The sequence below is a fragment of the Falco biarmicus genome, chromosome 1 (assembly GCF_023638135.1).
Source record: "Falco biarmicus isolate bFalBia1 chromosome 1, bFalBia1.pri, whole genome shotgun sequence".
NCBI lineage: Eukaryota > Metazoa > Chordata > Aves > Falconiformes > Falconidae > Falco > Falco biarmicus.
In genome coordinates, this window is record NC_079288.1 from 88,137,995 (window position 1) to 88,162,640 (window position 24,646).

The window sequence follows — 24,646 nt, forward strand, 5'->3', positions numbered from 1 at the left end:
ATCCATCCTCAGCGTAAGGAGTCCAAACACGCTTGCTGCTTCCTGCACCAGAGCCCCAGCCTATACCTTTCAAAAACCGATCAGAAGTTCAAGTATGGGGTTTCTTTTCCCCTTTAATGAATTTTAGTGAAAGACTTTGCAGCTTCATGCTTTCCTCTTATTTCATCCCCTGGCAACCTGTAGTCTTGTAAAGCTCTTCTTAAATTGTGAACATGCTAAGGAGTATCAATGAACACCACTGCTGCCAAAGCCCCCAGCTACCTTCCTTAACCTACCCATGGGAGGAGACCTGCTTGTCCTAGAGGAGCCCAGCCTTCAAGTGCAACATCCTTTGAGGTCCCTGTGCAGAGGGCACTTGAGTTGAGGTTGCGTGGAGGAGCGTTGGGAGCTCATGCCCATCATTCAGAGCCAATAGCCATGTGAGCGCAGTTGAGTGCTGTTGGTGTGGTCAAAGTGGCTGCAATTAAGGACATGTCATTTTGTGACCATCTTGGGGGTGCCTTTACATGGAGATAAGTTCTCTCTGGATCTTGCAACCTAGGTTAGATGTAATAGCAAGAAAGAGCAGGAAAAGCATTTAAAAGTACAAGCCCTTATGGATTTCTTATGGTCGCCATGGTCCTTCTTCATTGTGTTTCATGAAAGGCAACAAATAAGGAGAGCCTGATGGGTTAATTAAAAAAAAACAAGGCAACAGTAATTTCTGCAGCTTTGACCATCCATCTTTTTCTTCTGTTTTAAGATAACATCTAAATATTGAAAATGGAAATTTAACGTATGATTTAGTTTTTGGAAAAATTTAAAACAAGGTGAAGTTTCATATGCTGCTTGTGTTGGTCACTCAATCAGCTCTGCTTGGGGAAAAAAAAATTCTCCCTAACTGGGTGTTGATGGCTCATGGAGTGGAAATGGAGTGGGTGGGTGGTACTTTTTTTTGTTATTTTGAGCTCATAATTTTTTCCAGTCTGTTCAACATCTGGGCCTTAAGTCATGTATTAGTTGCGTTTCCAACAGGCGGCCTGTACGTCACGGCAACATGCTGACCCTTCCTTCGGCATCTCGGCAAGCAGAAATCTGCGTAAACAGGGAATCTGGAGCATCCCTGTGTGTGCAAAGGGTGATAAACCTTTGGTGGCAGTGTGCTGGAGGGCTCTGCTGTGAGGATAAGCGCAATGTGCTGTGCTGTGAGCCTCAGGATCTTTCCCCTTTTATTAATTACTTCAAATTATAAAATTATATCGCCAAGATGAAGCGATTCAGTTCACTCTCTTTACGTCTTCCTACTGCCGTAATTGGCAGATGCTTTGCCCTGATAAATCAGCAGAAGGAAGCGTGGTTCTAGCTCTTCGTACACTAGGGGAGAAAATAAAAAAAATAAATCTGTATTTAATCAACTTTTTGTTTCCAAAATGGCAGCTGCTTTGTATTTAATGGAAAATCAGACTCTTCCCAATGGAAAGAATGTTATTCCCAAAGTGAATACAAAAGAAAATACAAGCCACAAAAGAGGAGGATGAAATATGTAATTTATTTATTTATTTTCTCGTTCATTCCAGTTGTGGAGCCGTGCGCTCCAGTCGTGGTCGGGCCATGGCTCTGGTTTGCGTCAAGTAACTCAGAAAGTCTCAGCCCATGGACACGGGGACCAGGAGAGAGCCTTGCTCCGCGTTAAGGGGCACAAATAGGACCAAGAAGAATTAAGGCTACTTCACGCTTCATGTGTACATAGGGAGACTCATTAAATGCAGGTTATTTATGGGTTTAATTCCTCTGCAGGCTGAGATGTCTCCGCTGTTGGAGCACCAAGTTTTTTGCTCAACACCTCTTGTCGTGGGGTCTTTTTCAGAGGTGAATGATCTTTGTGGAGACCCCAGTGGTGGGCACAGGGGGAGGAAAAGATGGAGGAGCACCTGAGCCTGTGCCTTGTCCAAGCCCACGCAGCAGGCCTGTGGGTTGCCACCCTCTCCCTGAGGTCTCAGTGAATCTACAGCACTGCTCATTCTTGGTCTGCTGCTGGTGTTTGCTCTGAAGCACGTTTAAATGTTGAAAAATTAATATTAAGTGCTGGGGGGTGGCTGCCAAATTGCCAACGTGGTGAGTCAAAAGCCCCAGGTTTGTATGGTTCAGTCAATGGTGCAGTTTGGTTTTGGGTTCCCTCCTGCTGCTTGGCCTGGGATGTTGAGCCATGCTGTGGAGATACCTTCTGGGGGAAGGAGAAGTGGTTTGAGCTGTTGTGATGTGCTTTGTCCACATAATTAGGGTTTTGCGTGGGTTTTGGTAGCTGCTTCCCTGATGACCCCTGCACCTTCCAGGCTCATGATGCTGTTACCCAGCACAGGAAGGTGGCGCAGGCATTTGCGGTGCAGCTCATAACAAGCATGGAGTATTTACAGAGCAGGTAAATGTGACTTTTTTTAATCTGTTATTGTTTAAAAAAAGAGGGTCATGTAAAGAAAGCAGAAGGCAGGAGACTTAGAATGGGAGTTTGATGCCACGAGCTAAACCTCCAGCCTGATGGAGCAGATGGTTACATGGTTAATGAGAGTGTCTATAGTTAAATCAAAGCTAACAAGGATAAAGAATATAATTCCTAGCATTTCTCAAAGCATAATGCTGTCGTATACCTAACTGGACTGGAAGGAGTGCCTTCCAACCTGTGTCCACTGTGAAGGTCCTTGCACAAATCTCTGAAGCATCTCAGAGACTAGACAGCAGCTGGATGCTCCAGCGCAGGCATTGCTCATTTTGGGTGAGCCAGGCTCTGCACACAACTGTTTCCATGCTATAGACTTCTAAAAAGTGGTTAATTAAAAATATCCTGCCATGCATTTTGGATGGTGTGCAAGGAAGAAGATGCAGATCATGGAATCCTCTTATTTCCCTGGGGTTTTTTGCATGTGTGCATATGCAAAGGAAAGAGAAAAAAACAGCAGCATCCCAGCTTTGCCACAGACTACTGAGCTTCTACAAAAGACCTCTGCCTGGTTGTGTTTGTGTGCCTCCGTAAGGCTTCAAATGAACTGTTCCGGGCTTTAGTTGTAACAGCTGTATCCCGAGGTACTTCCCTTCTCTACCCCCTGCCCTTCCTTCTATTTATTTCCCCATTAAAAAAAAAAAAAAGGGGGGGGGGGGGAATAGATATTGCTTGTTGACTCTGACAGTGCAGTCAAAGTGAGGGAAGAATCTTGTGTTCCTATGCGTGCTTTGGTCCTGGATCCTTTTAGATCCTGGATCCCATGATTATACGTGGTTAGAAAATCCATCAGTTGTACTTTTGCTGTTGGGTATATTTGTTCCTGCTGGTAAGCAGGCAGATGCAGTTCATAGTCCAAGACCCCTGGATGCTTACGTAGGAAAAACCTTGCCATAGAGTTGGTTATTCCACAAATTAAATGTCATTTGGTTAAAGACCAATAAAACCCAAACTGAATAAAACAACATTATTAAAAAAAGCCAAGCCCTTTCAGATCTGTCTGTGGGAGCTGGTTGTGACAGTCACCCCTGATGTGATTTCTACTGTGCTGCTCTGTATGAGAGCCTTGAGTCTCCCACCGGCTTCAGCCAAAATAGCCTCCAGCTGTTGACCTTGGGCATCTTCGACACCGCCAAACTGTTAGGATTTTTCCTCTTTTATTGGAATGTGAGGGGATTTATATCGAGCTGCAGTGGTTGGTGTGACTGGCTGGTTTATTTTTTGTGTGGTGAGGATAATTGCTGTATTTGCTTTTTTTCTCTCCTTTTCTTTTTTATTTGTCTGGTTGCCTCTAAGCTTCTGTTGGAAGTTCAGCTTTGCCATGTGTTTGTCTTGCTGCCGTATCTGTGACAGCCTGTTTTCCCTTTAATGCTCAAAATAGAATAGAAGTGGTAAATGTTTACTTCTGAAAATGACACCCCATCGATTTTTTTTTAAATACCTCTGGAAGACAGCCACTTAAACATGGGCTTGCGCTCAGCTTTCACATGAGTTTGAAAGCAATCCCGGTCCAGCCAGAGGATTGTGGCTTTCCTGGTTGGTTGGAGCAACTGCTCTTTCACTTTTCAGATGCTCTCAGCTTTCCAGGTGAGTGGGTCTTTGCATGAGACAAATTTCACTTGGAATTGTGTTATTTGGCACTGCTGTAAGGTGTTCCTTTTCAGAGGTTTGCTATGGTGAACTTGAGATATTTCACTGGTGGAAGGCTGTCTCTTGAACCAAGCTGTCATGTGATAGGGATGGTCAAAGACATCAGAAGACCAAAATCCCAGTTTCACTCAGGAAAGGCTACAACATTACCTTGATGGGGATAATGTGTTTAAATCTGGTGATTTGCTAATGGCACCAAAGCTTCTTCTGTAGATGACTACAACCTGCCCTGCTCTCAGCCCAAGTAATCGGGTGTAGAGGGGAGTGGAGCAACACCTGCAGCTCATCCTGCACAGAACATGGGTCCTCCTAAACCAGGAACTGTCATTCATCGAGTCACTTTTGGCGTGGACAATCCTGTTGAGAAAAAGGCCCTTCTTATTCCAGTTAGATGAGAACACAGATGTCTGTCCTGTTCACTGCGAGTAGCAGGGTGGATTTTGTAGATGTTGGAAGGGAGGCTGTTTATCTGGAGGCGATGTCGTTGACTGTTCCAGTAGGTCCCACAGTGCGTTGAGTTTGAAATGCCTTCCTCAAAGAAACATATGTCATTACCTCTCCTTTCATAAGTTTGGGCATCAGGAAACCTTTAACTTTGTAATTGCCAAGTAATACAAAGATCTGATGGGGGTCTGAGGCTGGGAAGCATCCCAGGGGTCCAAGGCTGGGGATCGTCCCTTTCCCCAGCAGGTATTGCTCTGTGCTCAGGAGCCCTGGCCCACAAGTGTTGGTTATTGCCCACCTCTCTTGTTGGCTGGAAGGTTTCTTCTTCTTCTTTTCCTTGGCAAATTTCAAAAACATGTGAACATCAGCTTGTGGTTTGGTGCCAGTTGCCTTTCTCCAGATCCCTAAGTCAACATGCTGGCTTCAGTGTTTAGCTCCTGGGATGATTTTGTGGAACCAGACATCAAATATGGAGCTTGAAAGTGACTGAAATCAATAAGCGGGTGTTAATGTTCACACGTCAGTCACCTCTCATGTCCCACGCGGGTCACGTCTGATGCAGAGTGACTTTCAGCCCATTCCCTGCTGGAAACCAGAAATCTGCTGTCATCCCCTTTCTATAACACAAACAATTTTGGGAGGAAAAAGTGATTTCTTCTTCTTCTTAATAAGGGTGCTGCAAAGGCAGGTAAACAGAATTTGTTAATAAAGAGTCGCTCTATATCTACTCTGAAGCTAATACTCTTAGGGATGGATTTGATTTCCTGGGACGCATGGTGTTGTCTGACTGTGTAGCACTTAATGAGTCTAATTATCTCCTGGACAAAGACACTGCATTGATTCTCCTTCTGTATTAAACATAAAACTTTCTAGAAAAAATAACTTTTCTTTTTGCTTATCTGTATTGTTCTTAGTGATTTGACACTTGTGGTGTTGTGTTTTAACTCCATATGGTTGCTTCTCATTTCATGCCTTTATCTGGGCTTGCTTTAGCTGTGGTATTCTGCAGGTCTCCAGATCAGCATCTTTTCTCTTTTAAACACCAGGGCAGATGTTTTTTCTACCTTTCCATCAAACTCCTCAGTGCTCTGAGGCCACTGAAAAAGGGACATCAATTTACGGGACTTTCCTGCCCCTTGTCCCTCCACTGGGTCTGTGTGATCTGATCTTGTGGGTCCGTAGGTGCAAGGTTTGGGTTTGGACCATGGTCCCGGTGCCATTGCCTCTCTGCCCATCAGAGATGCACCTGTAGAGGCTGATATGACTCCTGTCTTCAGAGTGGGGGGCATCTTGGAGATCACCCTGCTTGGGGTAGTGTTGATGCACTAGTCTGTAGGCTTGGTCGATGCGGAGAGGTCTTCTTGACCATCTGTTTTGTTCAGAGTTCTCACCTGTTACTCCTGGACCTTAGTCATGGATACACTCACTTTTACTTGCAAGATACTGAGTGCAGATCCACAGCTTTTTTTTATTTTTATTTTTTTAAAAAACAAACCTAAACCAAACTAAGACAGACGAAAAACCTCCAAACAAACCAAAACCACACCCCCCCCCCCCCAAAATAATAAAAAAACCCCCACCTCAACCAAAAACCCCCACAAAACCACTTCTGTAAAAAATGAGAGTGGATTTCTGGGCAATTAATGACAGATGTATTTGTTTTTTAAGTAAGCCTCTTAAATGTACATGAGTACTTTGCTGTTTTTGTTTTGACTGTTTGGGGAGTGTCATTGTATCTGGGTAATGGTTTGGAGGTTTTTTTGCCATCCTCAGTGACTGCAGAACAGGTTGTTGTTTTTTTTTTAAATGCAATTAAAAAATGCATCAGGGTGGTGTTAAGAACCTGGCAAATCAGGATGGCATGAGCAAGCCGGGAGACTCTCTCAGGATTTAGCATAGCTGATTTTGCCCCTAGTTTAGTGAGATTTGGGGCTCCAGTGCTGCAGGCAAGCAAGGGCAGTCCAGAGGTGTCTGGGGCAGGAGGAGATCACGCCTTGGGGGTCTGCAGGGTCTGAAGTCTATCCATGCCTGCACAGAAAGTGTCTGCTGGGATTATTCCCAGTTTTATGCCACCAAACAATTGCTTATTGTTACAGCATCACATTTCCATCTTCTGCAAAATATTCCACTGGTATTGCATTATGGATTGGAAAAGTCAGCAAACTCAGCATTGAAATTATTGGACAACTTGTGATGTTTATAGAAAAGTGGACAATTAATATTGAGGAATTCCAATTTTTTGGCCCGCTTTTCAGTTGTATGAAGTCCATGGATTTGCATGTCTAAATATACTTAATCACATCAATCCCAATGCTTCTTACAGATTAAACAGAAATTCTGTTGGTATCAAAGACCCCAAAATAATTGGAAACCCTGAGACCATTTGAAGCCTGTCAGGTTTTGTTTTTTATGGAAAATGCTGTATTAATTCTTTGGCAAGTTGGTGGAAGCGTTCTCGGTGCTACAGTAGGACTTTTGTTTGCATGTCAGTGACCACATGGCTCCTAATTTGGGGCAAGGAAAAAAGCAAGAGGCACCTGCTCGGGTCTCTTCTGGGACCCTCTGGCTGGTGGCCGTCACCAGCTTGTGCCACCCCTGTGGCTCTCGCAGCGGTAGGTGTGTGCCGAGGAGCCCCCTCTCCCCCTGCCGCGAGGTGGGTAATGGCCGCATATTCCTGATTGCGCGTTAAGATTAATGGGTATTTATTTTAACAACCATTCCATTTCAGTAGCTTTTAATGAGTCCTTTGATAGCAAGTTCCTTAATTAACAAGGCAGCCTTTCAGCGTTTCCTTTCCCTAATTGTTAACATACTTGCTATTTTCAAACAAAAATGCTACCGTGAGCGGTGCTGGCTCCATAGCCTCCGTGCTGACCTTCCCCATGGTAGCTGCCTGTCCTCCTGGGAACTTGGAGGCTTCCATCTGCTGCCCAAGGATGAAATACAGATGAAAAGAGATGATTTCATGGTGAAAAGTGTGATTAATTTGGTCAGTTCCATGGGGGGTAGCCCATGGCAATATGTTCTGGTAGGTGCCCCTTGGGTTGTGTCTTTGGGAGACCTTTAGAGTTTTGGCTCTGTCCTTTCACTGGTTGCATGGCCACAAGGAACGTCTCTAGATGATCTACCTGTGTGCCCCGAGGAAGCTTTGGTGGGACAGGGAGGACAGTTTTGCCTTGAGAGGTGTCATGGAAACCCCAACTGCAAAGAGGTTGTATCAGAGGCCATGGACAGAGGGATTTGTTGCCAGAAATAAGGTTGCAAACTGATTTGAGCCTCAAAACAAAATCCCATGGCCTTTGCTCTGATAATAACACTCAGAATTGCTTTATTTCACTGAACCAGTGTGGAGCTTGCAGGGGGCAGGCAGGCACTTGGGCTGACAGCTTGGCTGTTGAGCTCTGTCAGCTCCCACCCATGACTCGTGCTTTTCTGATGCAAATACAGTTCATTTTTAATGAGGTTTGCAAAGGTCTTAAATAAATAAGTGATACTATAGAGGTGTTCCTGGAATTGCTTCATGAGAGGTTAAGCTCTTCAATTTTCTGTCAAGTTGGTAAACGAGCTACTGGTGACTTTAAAGTGTTTGTTTTCCCCGTTCTCTGTGGACAGCTCAGGTCATGGTTGCATTCCTATTCCGTTGCCTTCCTCTCCAGAGATCATCTTTTAGATAAATCGTTCCTGAGGTGGAGGAACCACAACGTTCAGGCAGGTAAAGTGTTTCTGAAATACAGGCAGGGACCAAGCTGGTTTGGAGCCATGCCAGGGAGCGGGATCAGGATGTAACTCTGCGATTTTGCAGGACGCTGGCACAGGGAGAGCCTTTGGGAGTGCCACCGGTTCTGCCACACGCTTGTAAAAATCATCAGTGTAATTAGCATGAGGTCTGAGCCGTTCCAGCTGAGCATGGCGTTTTCTAGGAGCAGCAATGTCTGAGGCTGACATCTCTGAGACATCTTGCTCGATCTCCATGCCAAGGCACATGTCCCGACACCGCTGCCATGGGTGGTGCAGTTAATGATTTCGGGAGGGAGGTGAGGCTGGTGGAAAACACGTCCATCACGGGCTCAGCTCTGTCCGTCACTGTGCTGCGGCGAGGCGGGATTCTTCCTCCCAGCACTGCAGGAAAGCTGAAAAATGAACCAAGGCAGGGAAAAATAACACTACAAAGTGAACCTCAATCGTAAATAAGTGCCAGAGAACCAAGATGAGCACATTGTGGTATGAGGATGTACTTGAGGCCTGCCAGCGTGCAGCCCAAACCTTCCCTTCCCAAGTGGAATACAAACAACCTTCTTCACTTGCAGTAGCAGCTTATTAGTAGTGATATATCAGTGTCCTGGCGCTGGTTTTTCTCCTGTCAACAGCAGCTGCTTATCAAGCAGATACTGCACTTTATTTCTAGGGAAATAGTCTAAAATTGATGTTCGTAAGCCATTGCTGATCTTACAAGGAGTAAGTGGGCATCTGTTGCGCTGCGTGTAGGGGTGAGGCAGAAAAGGATTAAGTTGAGTCTTATTTATAAGACTCAGTTCAGGCTTATTTATAACATTGAAAAAGATAAATTCCAGAAGGGTTTTAAATATTGGTGCCCAGGGATTGAGGTGTTGGTCATCCCTGGTGATACCTTCCTTTCTCTAACCAGACATTTAGCACAATAATTTAAACTCCTATGGTATCTCCAAGCCCTTTAATAGTAAATATAAGGAAAAGTGGATTAATGTTTAAAAGGCGGAAAAAACCCCCACCTGTATATACTCTTGTCTTTCATCCAGTAATATTGGATTTCAACTGTCAGGCATCTGTATGTTCTTAAATCTAAGATGAAAGACTGCATCTTTTTTAAAGCAGAATGTTTTTTTGGTGTTTAAACCTTAAGAATAATGGAAATAAAAGGTCAGGTTCTCAGCTGGCCCCAAGGAGCTTCAGCTTCAGAGTTTTCAAAGACGCAGTGCACATTTGCACCTAAAAAGAATTTTGGGCCAGGCCAGATCCTGTGTGAAAAAGGAAGGAGGAGGGAAAGCTAAGCCTGAAGCTGCTCCTGGGCTTGTCAGTTTGATCCCTTTTACCATCTCTGCAATGAGCTGTGGCAGAAAATACTCCCAAAGAAGTCCTAGAATACCACTTACACGCCGCTTTCGTGGCGAAGACTCAGCAGAGTTGTGCTGTCAAGCTCTGATGATTAAATTACTTTTTCCATCCCGTCTTCCTTGCGTTAGGCTTATTAACTTGACATTTCATCTCAATTATTTGCTTTTTTTCACGCCCTCCTGGTGTCGCTTGTCATTCACTCTTTATTCTGTTGAGCCTGGCTGGCCGGAGGAATGCGCGCACCGCACCGTGGCAGGCATGTTTGTTGTGGCTGTTGCAGGCGTAGGTAACCCTTTAGGTACCTCCACGCATGCTGGTCTGACCCTTGCTTGGCATGCAAGAAGGTTGCTCCTCTTAAATTTGTGTCAACAGGGCAGAAAACCTTCCTGGAGGTTTTTCCTTTTGACTTCACTTGGGGGTGAGCATCTCCAAGGCTTCTCCGAGGGTTGCAAGCCTCTAAGCAAACTCATGCTGATGTGCAGGTATTAGCTACTTGTTGGGATTTTGTCATGTGATTCCAAAAAGGGTAGGGAGCCCTGTCCCCCATGCCCAGCATGGGTCGCAGTCTCAGGACATAGCCTCTGAGCTTTGCTTTCTCATCCTCTGCTTCCATCTGGGTCTTCTGCTCAATAACAGATCAAAACTACTCGGTCATAGCAAAAACTCAAGTGTCTGTGTGAAGTAATGAAGAAAAATCACAGATGGGTAGCAGTGTGCTTCCCACTGTGGTCAGGGATGAGGAATTGGCAAGAGCAATGTTTTAAATAACCGAATGTGTCAGAAAGGCACAAGTAAATGATGAAAAGCAAAAAAAAACCACCAACACAACAAAAAAACCAAGGCTCCGCTAAACTTTATGGTTGCCATGCTTCATGTTAATTTTAGTAAAGGTGTTTGGAGGTGAGTAATGAACACTCCTGGAGCCTGGGAATGGCAGGGAACAGCGGAGATGGAGTACCCTGCCCCATAATGCATGGGTTTGCTCTATTTCTTTTTTTTTTTAAAGTATTTTCTTTTCCTCCTGCTGAAGATGAATGCAGCCTGAAGATCCAAAACAACTTTGCAAAGCTGGTAAAAACACTTTGCAGCTCATGTGCCAAACATTTGCTCATCGTTCCGTGCCACCGGAATGAAACTTGTGATACTTGTCGTGAAACATCGTGTAAACCCCTCGCTTTAATCCTAGTTTAAATACAATTTGTAAAGTGCTTGTAAAAATCTGTGAGATCTTGTAAGCCACTCCTTGTTTTCAAGAAAGCATGTTAAAGTCTTTTGTGTGCATTTGAAAACATAATCTCCTACTGAAGCTGTTTTCAGGGTAGCACCATTATGCAGAAATATTACCATGGGGTTGCACATGCAGACATCAGGATTGCTCTGTGCAGCATCAGCCAGCGGGTTTGTGTGCGAGTCTGTCCTCTCGTGTCACAGGATTTCCCCATTTTTATGGGTTTAATACATGTTGTAGGCACAGGCAAATCTTACCTGCCCCAAATCTTGTATGGCAGGCAGCAATACTTGAGGAATGGGAAAAATCTTTTGAGCATTTGGAAATGAGGGAGAAATTCGGATAAGCTGAAAAAGAAATGCTCCCATGTGTTCAGCACCCCAAAGTGACGCTTGGTTTTAGTTCACTGAGAGCTTGGTACCTGTAAGCTCTGAGACTTGCTGCTGTGATGCAAAATAAATTCAGTAAGAATAGGAGAAGCTTCAGCTTTCTAAGTGTTGTGTGCATGAGACGGTCTGAGTTTGTTTAATGGCCTTATGGGTGCTTTGGGTTTGCTTTTATGCTTCTGGTCAGTCAAATTGGATTTTGTGAAGCACTGTGCTAAATGCAGAGTGTGCTCCCTGCTTGCTCCTGAGCCTGACCCTTGGGAGGACTGGGCTCCTACATGGCAGAGCATCACTCCTCCGCAGGGTGGGCCAGCCAGCACCTGGTTGGGGACATCTTGTTGCAGTTGGAAAGGTCTTCTCTGTCCCCTCGTGGCATCTCAAGAGCATCAAGAATCTGTAGGTCTTTATGGAGGATCTCAATTCTTCATGGCCGTGCTCATCAGCTTCCCTCTCCTGCCGGCAACTGTCCTGGTAGCTGATGCTACAGCCAGGTCAGGGCATGGGTGCTTGAGCTCAGTGACCTGCTTACGGCCTTTTCCAGGAGATGGAGCTTTCCGAGCACCCATCTCCCTTCCTCCTTTTCCACAGCCCATATGTACCCCCACTATCATCCTTTTCCTTAGTACCGCTCTTCTCTGAACATCCATAATTCCTCAGAGGCATCCCGAGCTTCCTACCTGACTGGTCAGTTTTGTCAGTGCAGGGGCTTTGCCCATAATTTGAAAATCAGCTGTTTCAAATTCCACAGTTCAAAAATTTAAGTATGCTAATTAAATTGTTGTGATTACTCTTCTCTTGCCTTGCAGTTGTTTCTCAATCAGAAAATGGAAGGTCTATCTAGGGTAACTCCTCTTGCCACGAGTTGTTCATGTGATTTATAGCTTGAGATCTCAGTTGTTCCTCACAAGTGAAACATAACTGTGGTGGCTTAGAGAAAATGTGTTCAGAATAAATATTTCCTAACAATGTTCTCAAATTCCTTAATAGCTGAAACTCAACTTCTTATACTTTTGTTATAAATATGAATATTTTAAGGGATGTTAGTAGTTTCTCTCCACATGGCAGCCTTGGCCATAGCTGCTTCTCGGTAGCCCCCCTGTTTAATCACCAGAAATTAGGGATGGCTCGGGAGAAGGCAAGCATTGATAACCAGATTCCCCACGCTACAAGCAGGTGCAAGATGCATCTGGGTGCTTGAGGTTATTCCCCACCACCCAGCCCTGGGGAACAACCTGATCCATGTAAACACAACTGACTTCTTCAGTCACCTTCTCGCCTTGATGTTTCTTTCTCCTCAGTCCCTGTTGACACCTGGAAGGTGCTGCACAGCACTGTAATTGGGCTGGAGAGCATCGATGTTATGGCCTCAGCTCTCTGCTCCCTGGTAGCCAAGACTGAACCTTAAACTATTAGCCTCTGCTGTTGGAAAAGGATTTTGAAATTCCTGTCTCAGAATATATATGGATGCTGGTTTAGTTGTAGGCTGGAGTTTTGAATTGTCATCAGCACTGCTTTGACCTATCAACGAGGTTACTTCAGGCAATATATGTAAGATGTGGAATAAAATATGGTGTTTTGTCTTGCCCGTGTTAGGATGTGATAATGAGAGATGCTTAGATCTCTAAACACCTCAGGGCTCTCCTGGATTTGAGCTGCTGCCAGGCACTCTGCACCTGACAAGGTCTAATCCTGCTAGTAGCAATGGGGAATCCTGAAAGGCGATTCCCTTTTCTGATGGTGGTTGTGAGACTGAGCGCTATGTGAAGGTCCCATAGCAGGTGGGGCACATTAAAGAGGCTGGTCTAAAGAGGTCCTCTTGCATTTTGTGCTTGATGGCTTTAATAAGTCTCCCTTCTCTCTTGCAGGGGAAGGTGGCACAGACGGCTTGCATGTCGGCATGCAAACACCTCTCCACCTCGCTGATGCAGCTGCTGCTGGAAGCCGAAGTGCGGCAGCTGACGCTGGGCGCCTTGCAGCAGTTCAACCTGGACGTGGAGGAGTGTGAACGTAAGATGCAAAATCATCTCATTTTCCATGTCTCGTTTTGCCTCTTTGTGTGTCAGGACCCAAGCCAGGGCTTTGAATGATGCCAAATACTTGGGAGCGGTGAGCACCTGCAGACCTTGCTGCTGCTGTCCGTGAGGGTACTTGGCAATATCTTTAGGACAGAAGAAGCCCAGCAAATTCTAAGAAATCAAAGTTTTATTCTTCCTTTTTCTCTTTAATGCTGCCTTGATGCTTTCTAGACCATCCCAGCTTTTTGAGATGAAATATTTTAAAAATAGGAGAGATCAGAGTGCATAAAAGAGGAGGCTAAGAGAAATCAGTTTACATATGGCTGTTTCTGGAAATGGTCACCGGCTTATGTTCTTAAGAAGTTCTGGTCCTCTCCTGACCACAGCTGCTCATCTTCCCTGTCTGCTGCAGAGATCTTTTTCTCAAAGCGAGCCCTTCTTGCAAAATCACTATTAAGTAAAAGAGATGTTTTGTGACAAAGTGGCTACATCTGTTCAGAGACGTATGTGGGGCATCGCGATGCCGGGACCATGGCTTTGCTCTCAAACCTGCTCATTTTGGTTCACCTGATATAGCTCTGAAATCCTAAGGTTTCCCTCAAGTTGCTTGTTATCCTACTTTAATTAAAGGGTTAAAAAAATATAACACAACACTTTCTCCGCGCCACCCCCCCCCCCCCCCCCCCCATTTTTATAATTAAGCTGTATCAGGGTGAACACACTTCTGCACAGGAACCTCTCTCCCTTATGAGTGGGATGGATTTATTATTGCGGTTAATATTGTGACGGATTAGGGACCGTGGCTATGGAAAACACAAAGCTTGATATTGTTGATAAAGAGTTCAGGAAATCTTTGGTAAAGTATTTTGGGGAAGTTATTTTCCAAATATCCACCTTTTTTTGCTTTCTTGGTTGAGGTGGAGATTGGGATGTATCTTGTTTAGATACTGATAAACTTGTTTACTGCAGAGTCTTCTGAAATGCTTTTTGTCCCGATGTGGCTTCCAATAATGTCAACAGCAAAATATTCCCTGGCCTCCATGTGAATGTTATTGGAGCCAAAATAGCAGTGAGCTTGCTTGTCCTGTCTCTGATAACTCAATGAAATCAGTTGTGTTGATTTCATTATCATCTGGCACTTAAAAAAATATTCTTCTGCGCTTTATAAAACGTTTTGCTGATTGTGTTTCAGTTCAGCTGTACCCATCAATAGTGAGATTAAATTCGTTTCCGAGAAACATCACCCAGTAAGATTTCTGGTGTTCGTAGGGAGCGTATTTTAATTTTTTAATGTCCTTTTGCTAATTTCCAGCACTTGGTTGAAAGCCTGGGAGAAGGATCCCTGTTTAATGAATCCTGTCCTAAATTTGCAGCTATAGCATATGTCATCATGTAAGCAATGCCTTATTTTTCTTTCAGAAATGCCTTCAGCCCTAAATTCTTGCTAATTTGTGTCCCATCAGCACTTCAGGGCTGCACCGGTAGCAGCTGTGTTCCCAATCGGTGTCTGCAGAGGGACAGGTGATGTTGCTGAGAATAATAGGAAGCATTTGTCATAAATAATAGTTTCCTCCTTTTTTCTTTTGGCTGCAAACAGACTTGTAACCCTGCAGTTTTCTGCCCCATCAGCAATGTGGGTCACTAAGCACCAGCTCTTCCCTAAAAGCCCCTGATGCTAAGTAAAATGGATGAAGTTTAATATCAAGTTTAAAAGCATGATTCCTTAAATTCTGATTGTTTGGTGAGACAAAACCAGGAGCACTCAGAAGCTGAAGAGCAGGTGATGCCAACCTGAGCAGCGGGAGAGGTGACCCACTCCCCCGAGCCCCAGCCCGAGATGCCAGTGCGGGCAGGGGAATGGAGACAGATGCTGGTGCTGTAACCTTCCTATCCATCACTGTCAGCCCCAAGAACAGTAAACCCAGACAAAGTCCTTTTCTTCCTTTTCGGCAGCAAAAATGTGTTCCTTCATCCCTGCGGTTTGTCTGCTGACTTTGCTGACACTGGGAATAATTTTAATTCTATTTTTGAGAAGCAATGCATCAGGATTTTAATTTTAGGAAAAGCCGATCCCAAGAGTGAACTGGTATATTCAGAAAACATATTTCAGTTTGCAAGGGTTTTGTTTGGTTTTTTGGGGTTTATTTTGTTTGTTTTGTTTTTTAGATTTGGAAAGCGCAGGTGCAAATCTCCGCATCCTTATTATATCAGTTGCATATTTGACTTCATGTCTGTGCCTCCAGCCCTCTTCCCCTCCCCAGACGGCCAAGCCTTACCTAGTTTAGCAGCTTGATTGTGTACTTATCATATTAAAATAGGATTTTATAGCTGTTTGGAGCACATCCAGAGTTCTGTGATGTGGGAATGGGGCTTCAGATTCTCAATCCCAGAGTTTATTAGGCTTTTTTTAAAGTTTGTTGGTGAATGCCAAAGGTATCAGCTGGTTAAGAGAGTGATGAGGCAAATTAATGAAGGACTTAATCATGTATTAACCATGGTTTGAAGGTGGTACAGATAATTTGCTCCATATTAGAGTAGATATGTGTTACAAGAAAATGGGTTTATACACGCAATGGATAACAACTATAGAGGTGAAAACCGTGGTGGCTTAGGCTTAAAACAAGACACTGGTAAATGAATTCTGTAGACTTCTGTGTTTGTTAAATATTTCCTGATTTATAAATAATTTGTTGTCCTGTCAGCATACAAAGGCTGTGTGAACCATTGCATCAGGCTGAGGTTTGGCACCAGGCAGTTGCAAGCCCGGGTGGTGCTCGGGGGAAGCACAAGGCCATACACTATACATCCCCCTCCCCAGAAACATGCTTGTTTTGCACATTCAAAGCACTGAATGTACAGTTTATTGGTTTTATGACCTTCAAAAAGAAAGCTTTTGGAGGACTGGGGAGAAATAGTAAGTTAAATAGATGTTATGAGCCAAATCTCGCATGTTTTGTCTTATGAATAGTCCCATATACATCAGCAGCATTTTTGATGTGAAAGAGGCAAGGAAGAGCAGGGCTGCAAAGTTGCAAAAATCATGTGCTGGATTTTTAAATTTAAAAAAACCTGGGGAAGGTGTGAGCTCTTTCCCTGGGACGTTATCCCCCCCGGTGAGACAGTGGTGCTGGAGCTTCCGGCTTGGCAAAGCCCTTGAGGAGACGTAAGGCACTAGTTGAGGTGGAGTGCTGTGTCCAGGGCTGGGCTCCCCAGTTCCAGAGACAGGGAACTGCTGTGGAGGTTCCAGCGGAGGCTACAAAGGTGATGAGGGGACTGGAGCATCTCCCTTACGAGGAAAGGCTGAGACCCAGCCCATTTAGCCTGGAGAAGACAGGACTGAGAGGGGATCTTATCCATGTCTGCAAATGCCTTAAGGGCCAGTGTCAGGACGGGGCCAGGCTCTTCCCAGTGGTGCCCAGTGACAGGACAAGGGGCAACGGGGCACAAACTGCGACACAGGCAGTTCCATCTGAATGTGAGGGAGAACTTCTTTACCCTGAGGGTGGCAGAGCCCTGGCACAGGCTGCCCAGAGAGGCTGTGGGGTCTCCTTCCCTGGAGACATTCAAACCCACCTGGATGTGACTGTGCAACCTGCTTTAGCAGGAGGTTGGACTAGGTGATCTCCAGAGCTCCCTTCCAACTCTGACCAGTCTGGGATTCTGTGATGCTGTGGATATCCTCCCCCCCGGCTCAGCAAAAACCTGTTTCCTAAGGTGTGTGTTAGAGATTGGAAAATCTTTTGGTGCAGCTTTACAGTGATGCGTGTGCAGGGATGGCACAGCTGATGTCCAGCGAAGGGCAAAAGTAATTTTTAAAATGCTGTTGTTGGCCAGGTATTACTTGTAACTCTTTCTTGTTTCTTGGCTTTGCATAGCTCTTTTATTATGTGGTCAAGAGAGATTCCCTCACCTCCTTTTTAAAACTGAAGTGAAATAAGGCATAGAGGTTAAATGAATTGAAAGATACAGTAGGACATGTCTAATTATATCTCCATTTAGAAGTGAGTTCTGGCTCCAGCCCAACAAGCCAACTTGAAAAGAGGAAAAAAAAAAACAACTGGAGAGGAAAGAAAACCCCACCTAACACAAATATTCCTGTGAACCTGTAAATGAAAGAGGTGATGCTTTTTTCAGAGTAGGCATTTGCTTTTTAAAATGGGCTTGCTGTCATCCAGAGTACATCTGTAACCCAAGATTTAACTGTGTGCAGTGTGCTTTTTGTAATATCTGTGTGCCTTGTAGCCCAGTCCCCTGCTCTGCTTTTTTTTGGACCTCCTGGTGCTGGTATGTATATAATTCTTTTTTCTCTCTTGTACCTCAGAGTTAGTGGGAATCAAATGTAACACCCAGATTTGGAGATTACAACCAAAAGAGGAAAACAAAAGGGGGCTGCTCTCTCTCCTACAGAAGTGTTTCCCATCTATGTAACTGGTTCCAGCAGTGGTTGAGGCAGATTGTTTTTACAATACTTAGATCATAAAATAAGCAGTTCCATAATCTCTAAAGTCTTTTAACTGCTGCTTTATGAGAAATTAAGAGCACCATAAAAATTATATTTAAAATTTCATTAAACTCCCAATTTTCAGTCAGCCCACTCCTGGGGGCAGTCAATAAGAAACACAGATGTCTCTGGCAGTTTGAGGATTCCTCCAGCCTGACACATGAGCGTGCCAAAATGTGCCGATACAGGGCCCGGTGCAGTCGTTTGCCACCTCCTTCTTGGCTGCGTTGTCTGGCTTTGAGGACTTTCCCACACGGAAATCCCATTATTTGTGTAAGATGCCGGGGTTTGCCCACCACACCAGAGCAGTCCTCTCCCTCAAGCGCAGGCTGTGGGCTTGGTGCCGTGCAGATGGCTGCCTGATGTTCTTCCAACCTGCAACCCAGCGGGGACTGGCGTGCATGGCACTAGAGGTGAGCGGAGCGGGTTTGAGGACAAACTTCCTGAATTTAGGATATTGCACTGTGTGCTTGCTGGTATCCATCCTGTCACAGTGCACCAGCAATACTTGAATTTTGGGGGAGAAAAGGAGATGTTGCAATGACAGAAGGAAGGGGTTTAGCAGATCACCTCCGGAGAGAAATCTCCATGCCCCTGATGCTGATTTCTTCATGCACCTCGAACCCTGGGCTCAGCGTTGGGCCCCTCACGGCCAGACAGACACTGAGGGGCTGGAGCGTGTCCAGAGCCGGGCAGGGGCTGGGGCAGGGGCTGGGGCACCAGCCTGGGGGGGCGGGGGGGTCAGCCGGGAGAGAAGGGGGCTGGGGGGGACCCGGTGGCTCTGCAACGGCCTGGCAGGAGGCTGTAGCCAGGGGGGTCGGTCTCTGCTCCCCAGGAACCAGCGACAGGACGAGAGCAAACGGCCTCACGTTGCGCCAGGGGAGGGTGAGATTGGGTGTGAGGGAACATTCTGCACCGAGAGGGCTGGCAGGCGCTGGCACAGGCTGCCCGGGGATGGGGGTGTCATCATCCCTGGGGGTGTTCAAAAACCATGTGGCTGTGGTGCCTGGGGACATGGTTCAGTGGTGGCCTTGGCAGTGCTGGGTTAATGGTTGGACTGGCTGATCTTAAGGGTCTTTTTTGACCTAAACCATTCTGTGATTCTTCAAGTCGTGCAATACATGATAGCTTTTTATTATATTAGTGGCTCACCGGCTCAGTCAGGTGCCTCTCTGTGCCACTTGGATGTATGGTTAAAAAATGGTATTTGTTTAAAAGAAATTAAAGCTGCAGATCCTCCGGAGACATAGTGCTTGTAGGGCTGCGTCAGTGCAGCCAGTGGTGGTTCTGTGCTGGCTGAGCTGGTGGCAACTGCGTGCGTGTGAGCTCCTCACCCATGGCGGCAGCTGGGGAGAGGTCCTGTATGAGCCCGTGATGCCAGGCAGAGCTACATCACATGTGTCCTGGGTTGTGATGGTGTCAAAGGACCATGGCTGTGGTTTGGACAGTTGGTAGGAACTCCTTATGTTGCAATATTAAGAGCTGTAGGAGTTCGCAGGCTGGGGTGACAGCGGTCAATGATGGTGTGTGGGTGGCCGATGAAGCTGATGGAAGAGCAGGGTTGGTTTGCCACCTGCCTTGCAGTGCCTGAAGGTAGTGTCCTCCGAACCAAGGGGTGCCAGCCTTTGTTTTGGAGCCAGGTCTTGCTCAGAAAACTGGTTATCTTACCCCCTGGGCTGGCTCGGGTGCCTGCCATGCCCTGGGGCACTTGCCATATCGCTGCTCCTTCACCATGGGCTGGGATTGCTGTTCCTCTGTCTCCTGCTGCTGGGAGGTCCGAGACAAAGCCTCGTAGATGTCTGCTGCACTCGCTCTGGGGATGCTGTGCTCCATGGCAAGGCTGCTTTCCTTCCCTGCAGCATGCTCAGATACTCCTACTCTTTAAGCATCCCTCTTTTCCCTCCTGGTGACTTTTCTTGCCTAAATTTCAGCTCATCGTAGCACTCAGTAACGCTTTATTGGGTGCGTCAGGAGCAAACACAGCTCCTTCCCTTGCCTTTCCTCCATAGTGCTGGCTCGGGGTCATGCACTGATGCTGCATCCTGGAACACTGCAACCTGGAGCAGGGCTGAGCAGCAAGAAAAACAGCGGTTCTGGGCAGAGGGCGCTGAGCTTCGAGGGCGTGCGGGTGTAGTTAGTGTACAGGCACATAACTGAACTGGATCATGGATTTTGGCAGCTTAGAAAGCTGTTACCTGTTGATGAAAGTGCCATTAAGGTCCTTGACTGTCCTAAATAGAAGGCTGAGCAGTTTGCACGAGCTGCCTGCATGGATGGCTTGAAAGAACACCTTTTCAGTGAGGAGCAAGCAGATCGTGATGTCCTCACAAGCATATAGTTCAGCTCATCTCTGGGAGCTTGCAGACCCTTTGTTTGTCTGGTCCTTCGCCCACACGTGCCTGTTGCTTGTGGTTCCTGTGACCTGTGCCATTCCCTTGGAGGATGAGAGGAGCACATCGCTTCCTTCTCACCTCTTCACCTGTCAAAAGTCAGCTCTCACTGGGAAACAAAACTTTGCATTTTACTGCTGTTAAAATGGAGTGGGGTGATTTGTATTGACAGCAGAGCTGCTTTCCAAGTGCAGCCGTACGTGCTTTCTGAAATGGGAAGGGTGAATTATTGGAGCGCCGAGTGACAGAGGGCATGGAAGGGGGAGCCTCTGGTCCACGGCTGTGCCACCTTCCTACACTTAGATTTATCCTCCCTTATTTCACCCTGAATTTATTCCCCTGGGCATATCATTAATTTATTTAGTGCTGCCTTCATTTCCCTCCGCTGACCTTTCTTAGAGGTTGCAAAGTACTCGCAGTGGCAAAGAGAGCGATGCCTGGTGAATTAGTGCATATAAATATGCATGGAGGAGATGCGCATGACTCCCCATCAATTAGCTACCAAAACCGTGCCCTTTTTGGTTTTGGATGGGAAGTATTTAAACTCTGCTACGGCACACTACTAAGTGGTCTTTGCAAGTCTGACTTGAGCAAATCCTGGGAGTCTGCATGACCTCAGAGGGAAATGAACTCTCCAGCCTTTTTACTTTGCTCCTGAGCTGAGAGCTCTTGCTTGCTTCTGCTCTCTCTAACCATCACCTGATTTTTTGCCTTATATTCTGCTTTCATCTGTCCTATAATCTATCACCTTGTCTCCTTTAGCATTTTAGCTTTAGTATTTCTCTTTCTGTTTTCCTTCTCTTCTGTCTTCTTTCTAAACTTTGCTAACCCCACAGTGGCATCACAGCCTTTCCTGCCCTCTTTTCTCCAACTTCTGCTGCACCATTTTTGATATCCTCCATCTCCAACACCTTCCCGTGTTCTCCTTTGTTACCAGGATACCCACTGATTTTTATTTACTTATCCTTACAGTCCTTTGCAACTCTAGGAAGAGAAGACGCCTCTTTCCACTCCTCATTTTGTTTGATCCATTTTAAGAGCACACAGTTCCTCAGCTCTGCCACCCCCCTTCCCTTCCCCGCCCATTGTGGACACAAGCGACTGGTGCTTGTCAGCCTTTATGGCTTGAATGAGCTAATGGTGAGATGCCCACATTCCACTTTTCCTAGTATTAGTATTTTAATGGAGCTGAGAACTTGACATCTACTAAGAGACTTCCCCTGTACGTCTTGGATTATGGGTTTGGGAACCTGTGTAGATCTGTAACTTGATTCTGTAAACCTGTCCTACGGATTGGCAGGGACCAAATTTCTTGGCACGCATCTCGTATAACATCTTCTGAAGAGCTTCCTTTTCTTTTACTTGAAAAGATCTAGTGGTGCTTCCGTGATAAGTGCCTCTCTGGATGCAAATGCTCCTCAGCCCTGTCAGCAAACCATCACAGCCCCTGGGACCACTCGTTTCTATGTGGTAACAGGACTCCAGGCTCATCTTTGTTCCATCAGAGGAATGAATGACGGAGAGGAGTAGAAATTTTTATTTAATCTGACCCACTTCAATGTATTTTGGATAACTCCTCCCTCTCCCCGCAGCTCTCTGGAATTCCCCAGATGGGAATGAGCTTTGATAATTTCGCCTATAATGGGGAACAGCTTCAAAGCAGGGCTGTGTGGGAATGGTGTGGGTGAAGTATAAGCTCAATATGGAAATTGGGATCTTCTCTCTGTTCCTCTTGCCTTAATTCCTACTCATCATGTCTTACCTTTATTCCCTTCCCAGCTTCTCCAGAGTCCACGCAGAGATTTGTTCTTCTGCTTGTGCCTCCTCAAGGTGTCATTATGTGCCTCTGGGTAAAGGCTCAAGAGGTCCTGATGCTTGGCTTTTCTAAGATAGTCTTCCAAGGGTTTGTCTAAGGAAGATGACTTTGAGACCTACATCCTCCATTGAGGAGTGCCGAGATGGCTGTTCCCCAGATACAAAGTCTTGGTCATGGCTGATGCAACTGCAAGCAGATTGTGCAGGTTCCCCTCAGCAGGAGCTGCTGTAACCTCAGTCCTGCAGGTCTGCCGTCATGGATTCTGGCGGTGTCGTGTAATTCAGAGAAAGCCTTGCCCTCAAAATGATGTTTTTGAGGAATGAAGTCGCCAGCTGTGTTCATTTGAACTGCACAATATGTGTAAGGCTCTCTCCCTGTGTGCCTAGCCGTGTAGGGTATACAAAAAGAGATTCCCCCGTTCTGTATAATTAATTTACAGTGGATGTCTCTTTTTCTGGTGTGCGTTTGAACTCTTTATTCTTTGTTCATTGTAAAGGGCTTAACGGTTCCTGTTCCTTGATTCTTTCATCAGTGAAATGTTTTGGAAGAGAGGTTAGAGTCCCCCTGTGACCTGCCCTGGGTGGCCCAAGCCTGTAGACCTTGCAAAGACATTACTTTTTTGGCCTGAACACAAGTCTCTCAAACCTTTAGCCTGGCTAAATGCTTTGTACAAACAGCCGCATACTGATCTGCTCTATTCTCTTGTGATTTTCTGCTCAAGGGGCTGTACTGTAGGTGGCTTGCTATGTTTGCCACTTGCCTTGGTAGTGGAGACAGTACAATAAACAAACCCGACAGTACTGAGGCCAGCACTGTGCTTGGTTGTTCCGAGAAAATTATCCTGAAATCTGGTTGAAGAGATTAAAACCAAGAAGAACTGGCTGTGTCTTTCCTCTAAAGCTCTGTTCTCTTCTTTGTTTCTTTTTTTCTTTAAGACTTTGTTCATTCCTCCTTCAAAATAAGTTTGTGGCATTGGTATGTAAAATGTGACCTACGATTACAGAAGGTACGGCTATTTTTCTAACAACCGTGGGGTGAAGCATTGCATTCATTCCTCTTCGTGCTCAGAAGGTACGGCTATTTTTCTAACAACCGTGGGGTGAAGCATTGCATTCATTCCTCTTCGTGCTCCTCGCAGCCGAGTGCTGTAGCAGCTTTCTTCCAGTGTCTGAGCCGTGTTCCCGGTCTCATTTCTTCTGTAAGACAAATAATATGATCTCATACGTCATTTCACTTCTTGGATGTCAAGTGCTCTGTTAATGCAGTAGAGACTCCAATCTGGGTTTTTTTGCTGAGAATTACTGTTGAAGCAAATGTTGGTTCACCATGCTACCGTTGCTGTAATGTGCCGTGGTAAAGAGTAGCATCACTCCATAACTCTCCCAGCCTTCCTCCCATACAGTTCCTGAGGAAGAGATGGCTAAAGGTGAGCTGCTAATGAGCAACCGTGTCTTGGGATGAAATCTGTCTTGGGTTGCTCATGAGCAGACGATGGTAGTGATAAATCCACCAGTCTTGTGAAAACATTCAAAACCCAGTCACAGGCATTTTCTCATGAGGTTTTGAAATTCATGCTTTCGGGAAGATCTTAAATTTCACAACTCCATGTGTGTTTCTAAATAGATCCCTAGCAGCTGGGAAGCCCTTAATCCAAAATAGAATTTTTTCTTTCATTGCAGTCCTTTCAGGGTTTCTGTTTTCCAGGGTTTCTCCAAATATAATCGGTAACATGATGTGACCCCATCCTTAGAGGGTAGGACATAATGGTTCAGCCGGTTTGTCGGGTACCTCAACGCAGGGACGCCTGCGCCACTGAGCTGCCCAGGGCAGTTTCATCTCTCAAGGGGATGCTCAAATGCTGTTTCTCGCATCTAAATGTTTTTAGCTTCTCAGGTACGTGCTTTTCCAAAGTGGGGGTGTTTTAGGATTGATGTGGCTTTGGGGATAATTTTTCCAGATGAGACAGTGGGGTGTAGAGCAAATGTGTAAAGATGATTTATCCCTTGCAGATCAGAGTCAGAAAGCTTGTGTTAGTCCTCCCTTGCGTGTGTGCTGGCTCAGGCAAGCTGCAGTCAAATTTTATAGCAAACGTACATTAAAATGCCTTTACGGTTACAATTAATTAAAACAGGTTTTGAGGGTTAAACGTAAACTCACTTTGGACTGTTTGCAGCCTGAACATTGCAGCATTGGTCAGTGAAACTGGCTGGAAGCTGAGCAGCTCCTATCTCTGCCCAGTCCCATCCTGTGGAAAAGTGGCAAAGTCTGCAGGCACAACCACGGGTGGTTTCTCTTGGCTTTGAGTCACACTTTTCCAATCCAGAACCCAAATGCCAACAGTCACATACATACTTTCTCTTCTTATTTTTTATTATTCATTTCTAGTAGTAATGCTGGATAAAAGGAATGATTTTACAGCCGTGTTTGCTGTTGAACAGCAGAAGTTGTCACTTGACTGATGGCAGCAAAGATGAGTGATGGCTTTAATCTTAGAGCTCTTCTGGCATCAGAAAATATGAAAAAGCAAAGCTGTGGCTGTCTGAAAACTGGCCGCTGTGTCCCTGGAGGTACCTGTGTCTGTATTGAAGGATGTTCTCCATCCAAAGATTTTAATGGAAGGTGGAGCAAGGAAGCTGACAAATAACCCTTCTT

At 45.6% G+C, this 24,646-nt stretch overlaps 1 protein-coding gene across 3 annotated transcripts in view; it reads left to right on the forward strand.

Moving 5' to 3' along the window:
• The window catches only part of EXOC6B (exocyst complex component 6B), a 312,215-nt gene that overhangs the window by 210,828 nt on the left and 76,741 nt on the right, over positions 1 to 24,646 (forward strand). For all 3 annotated transcript variants that reach the window (XM_056344728.1, XM_056344734.1, XM_056344741.1), the window contains exon 19: positions 13,138 to 13,279. In XM_056344728.1, coding sequence (XP_056200703.1) covers positions 13,138 to 13,279 — 142 coding nt within the window. The remainder of the gene's footprint in view (positions 1 to 13,137; positions 13,280 to 24,646) is intronic.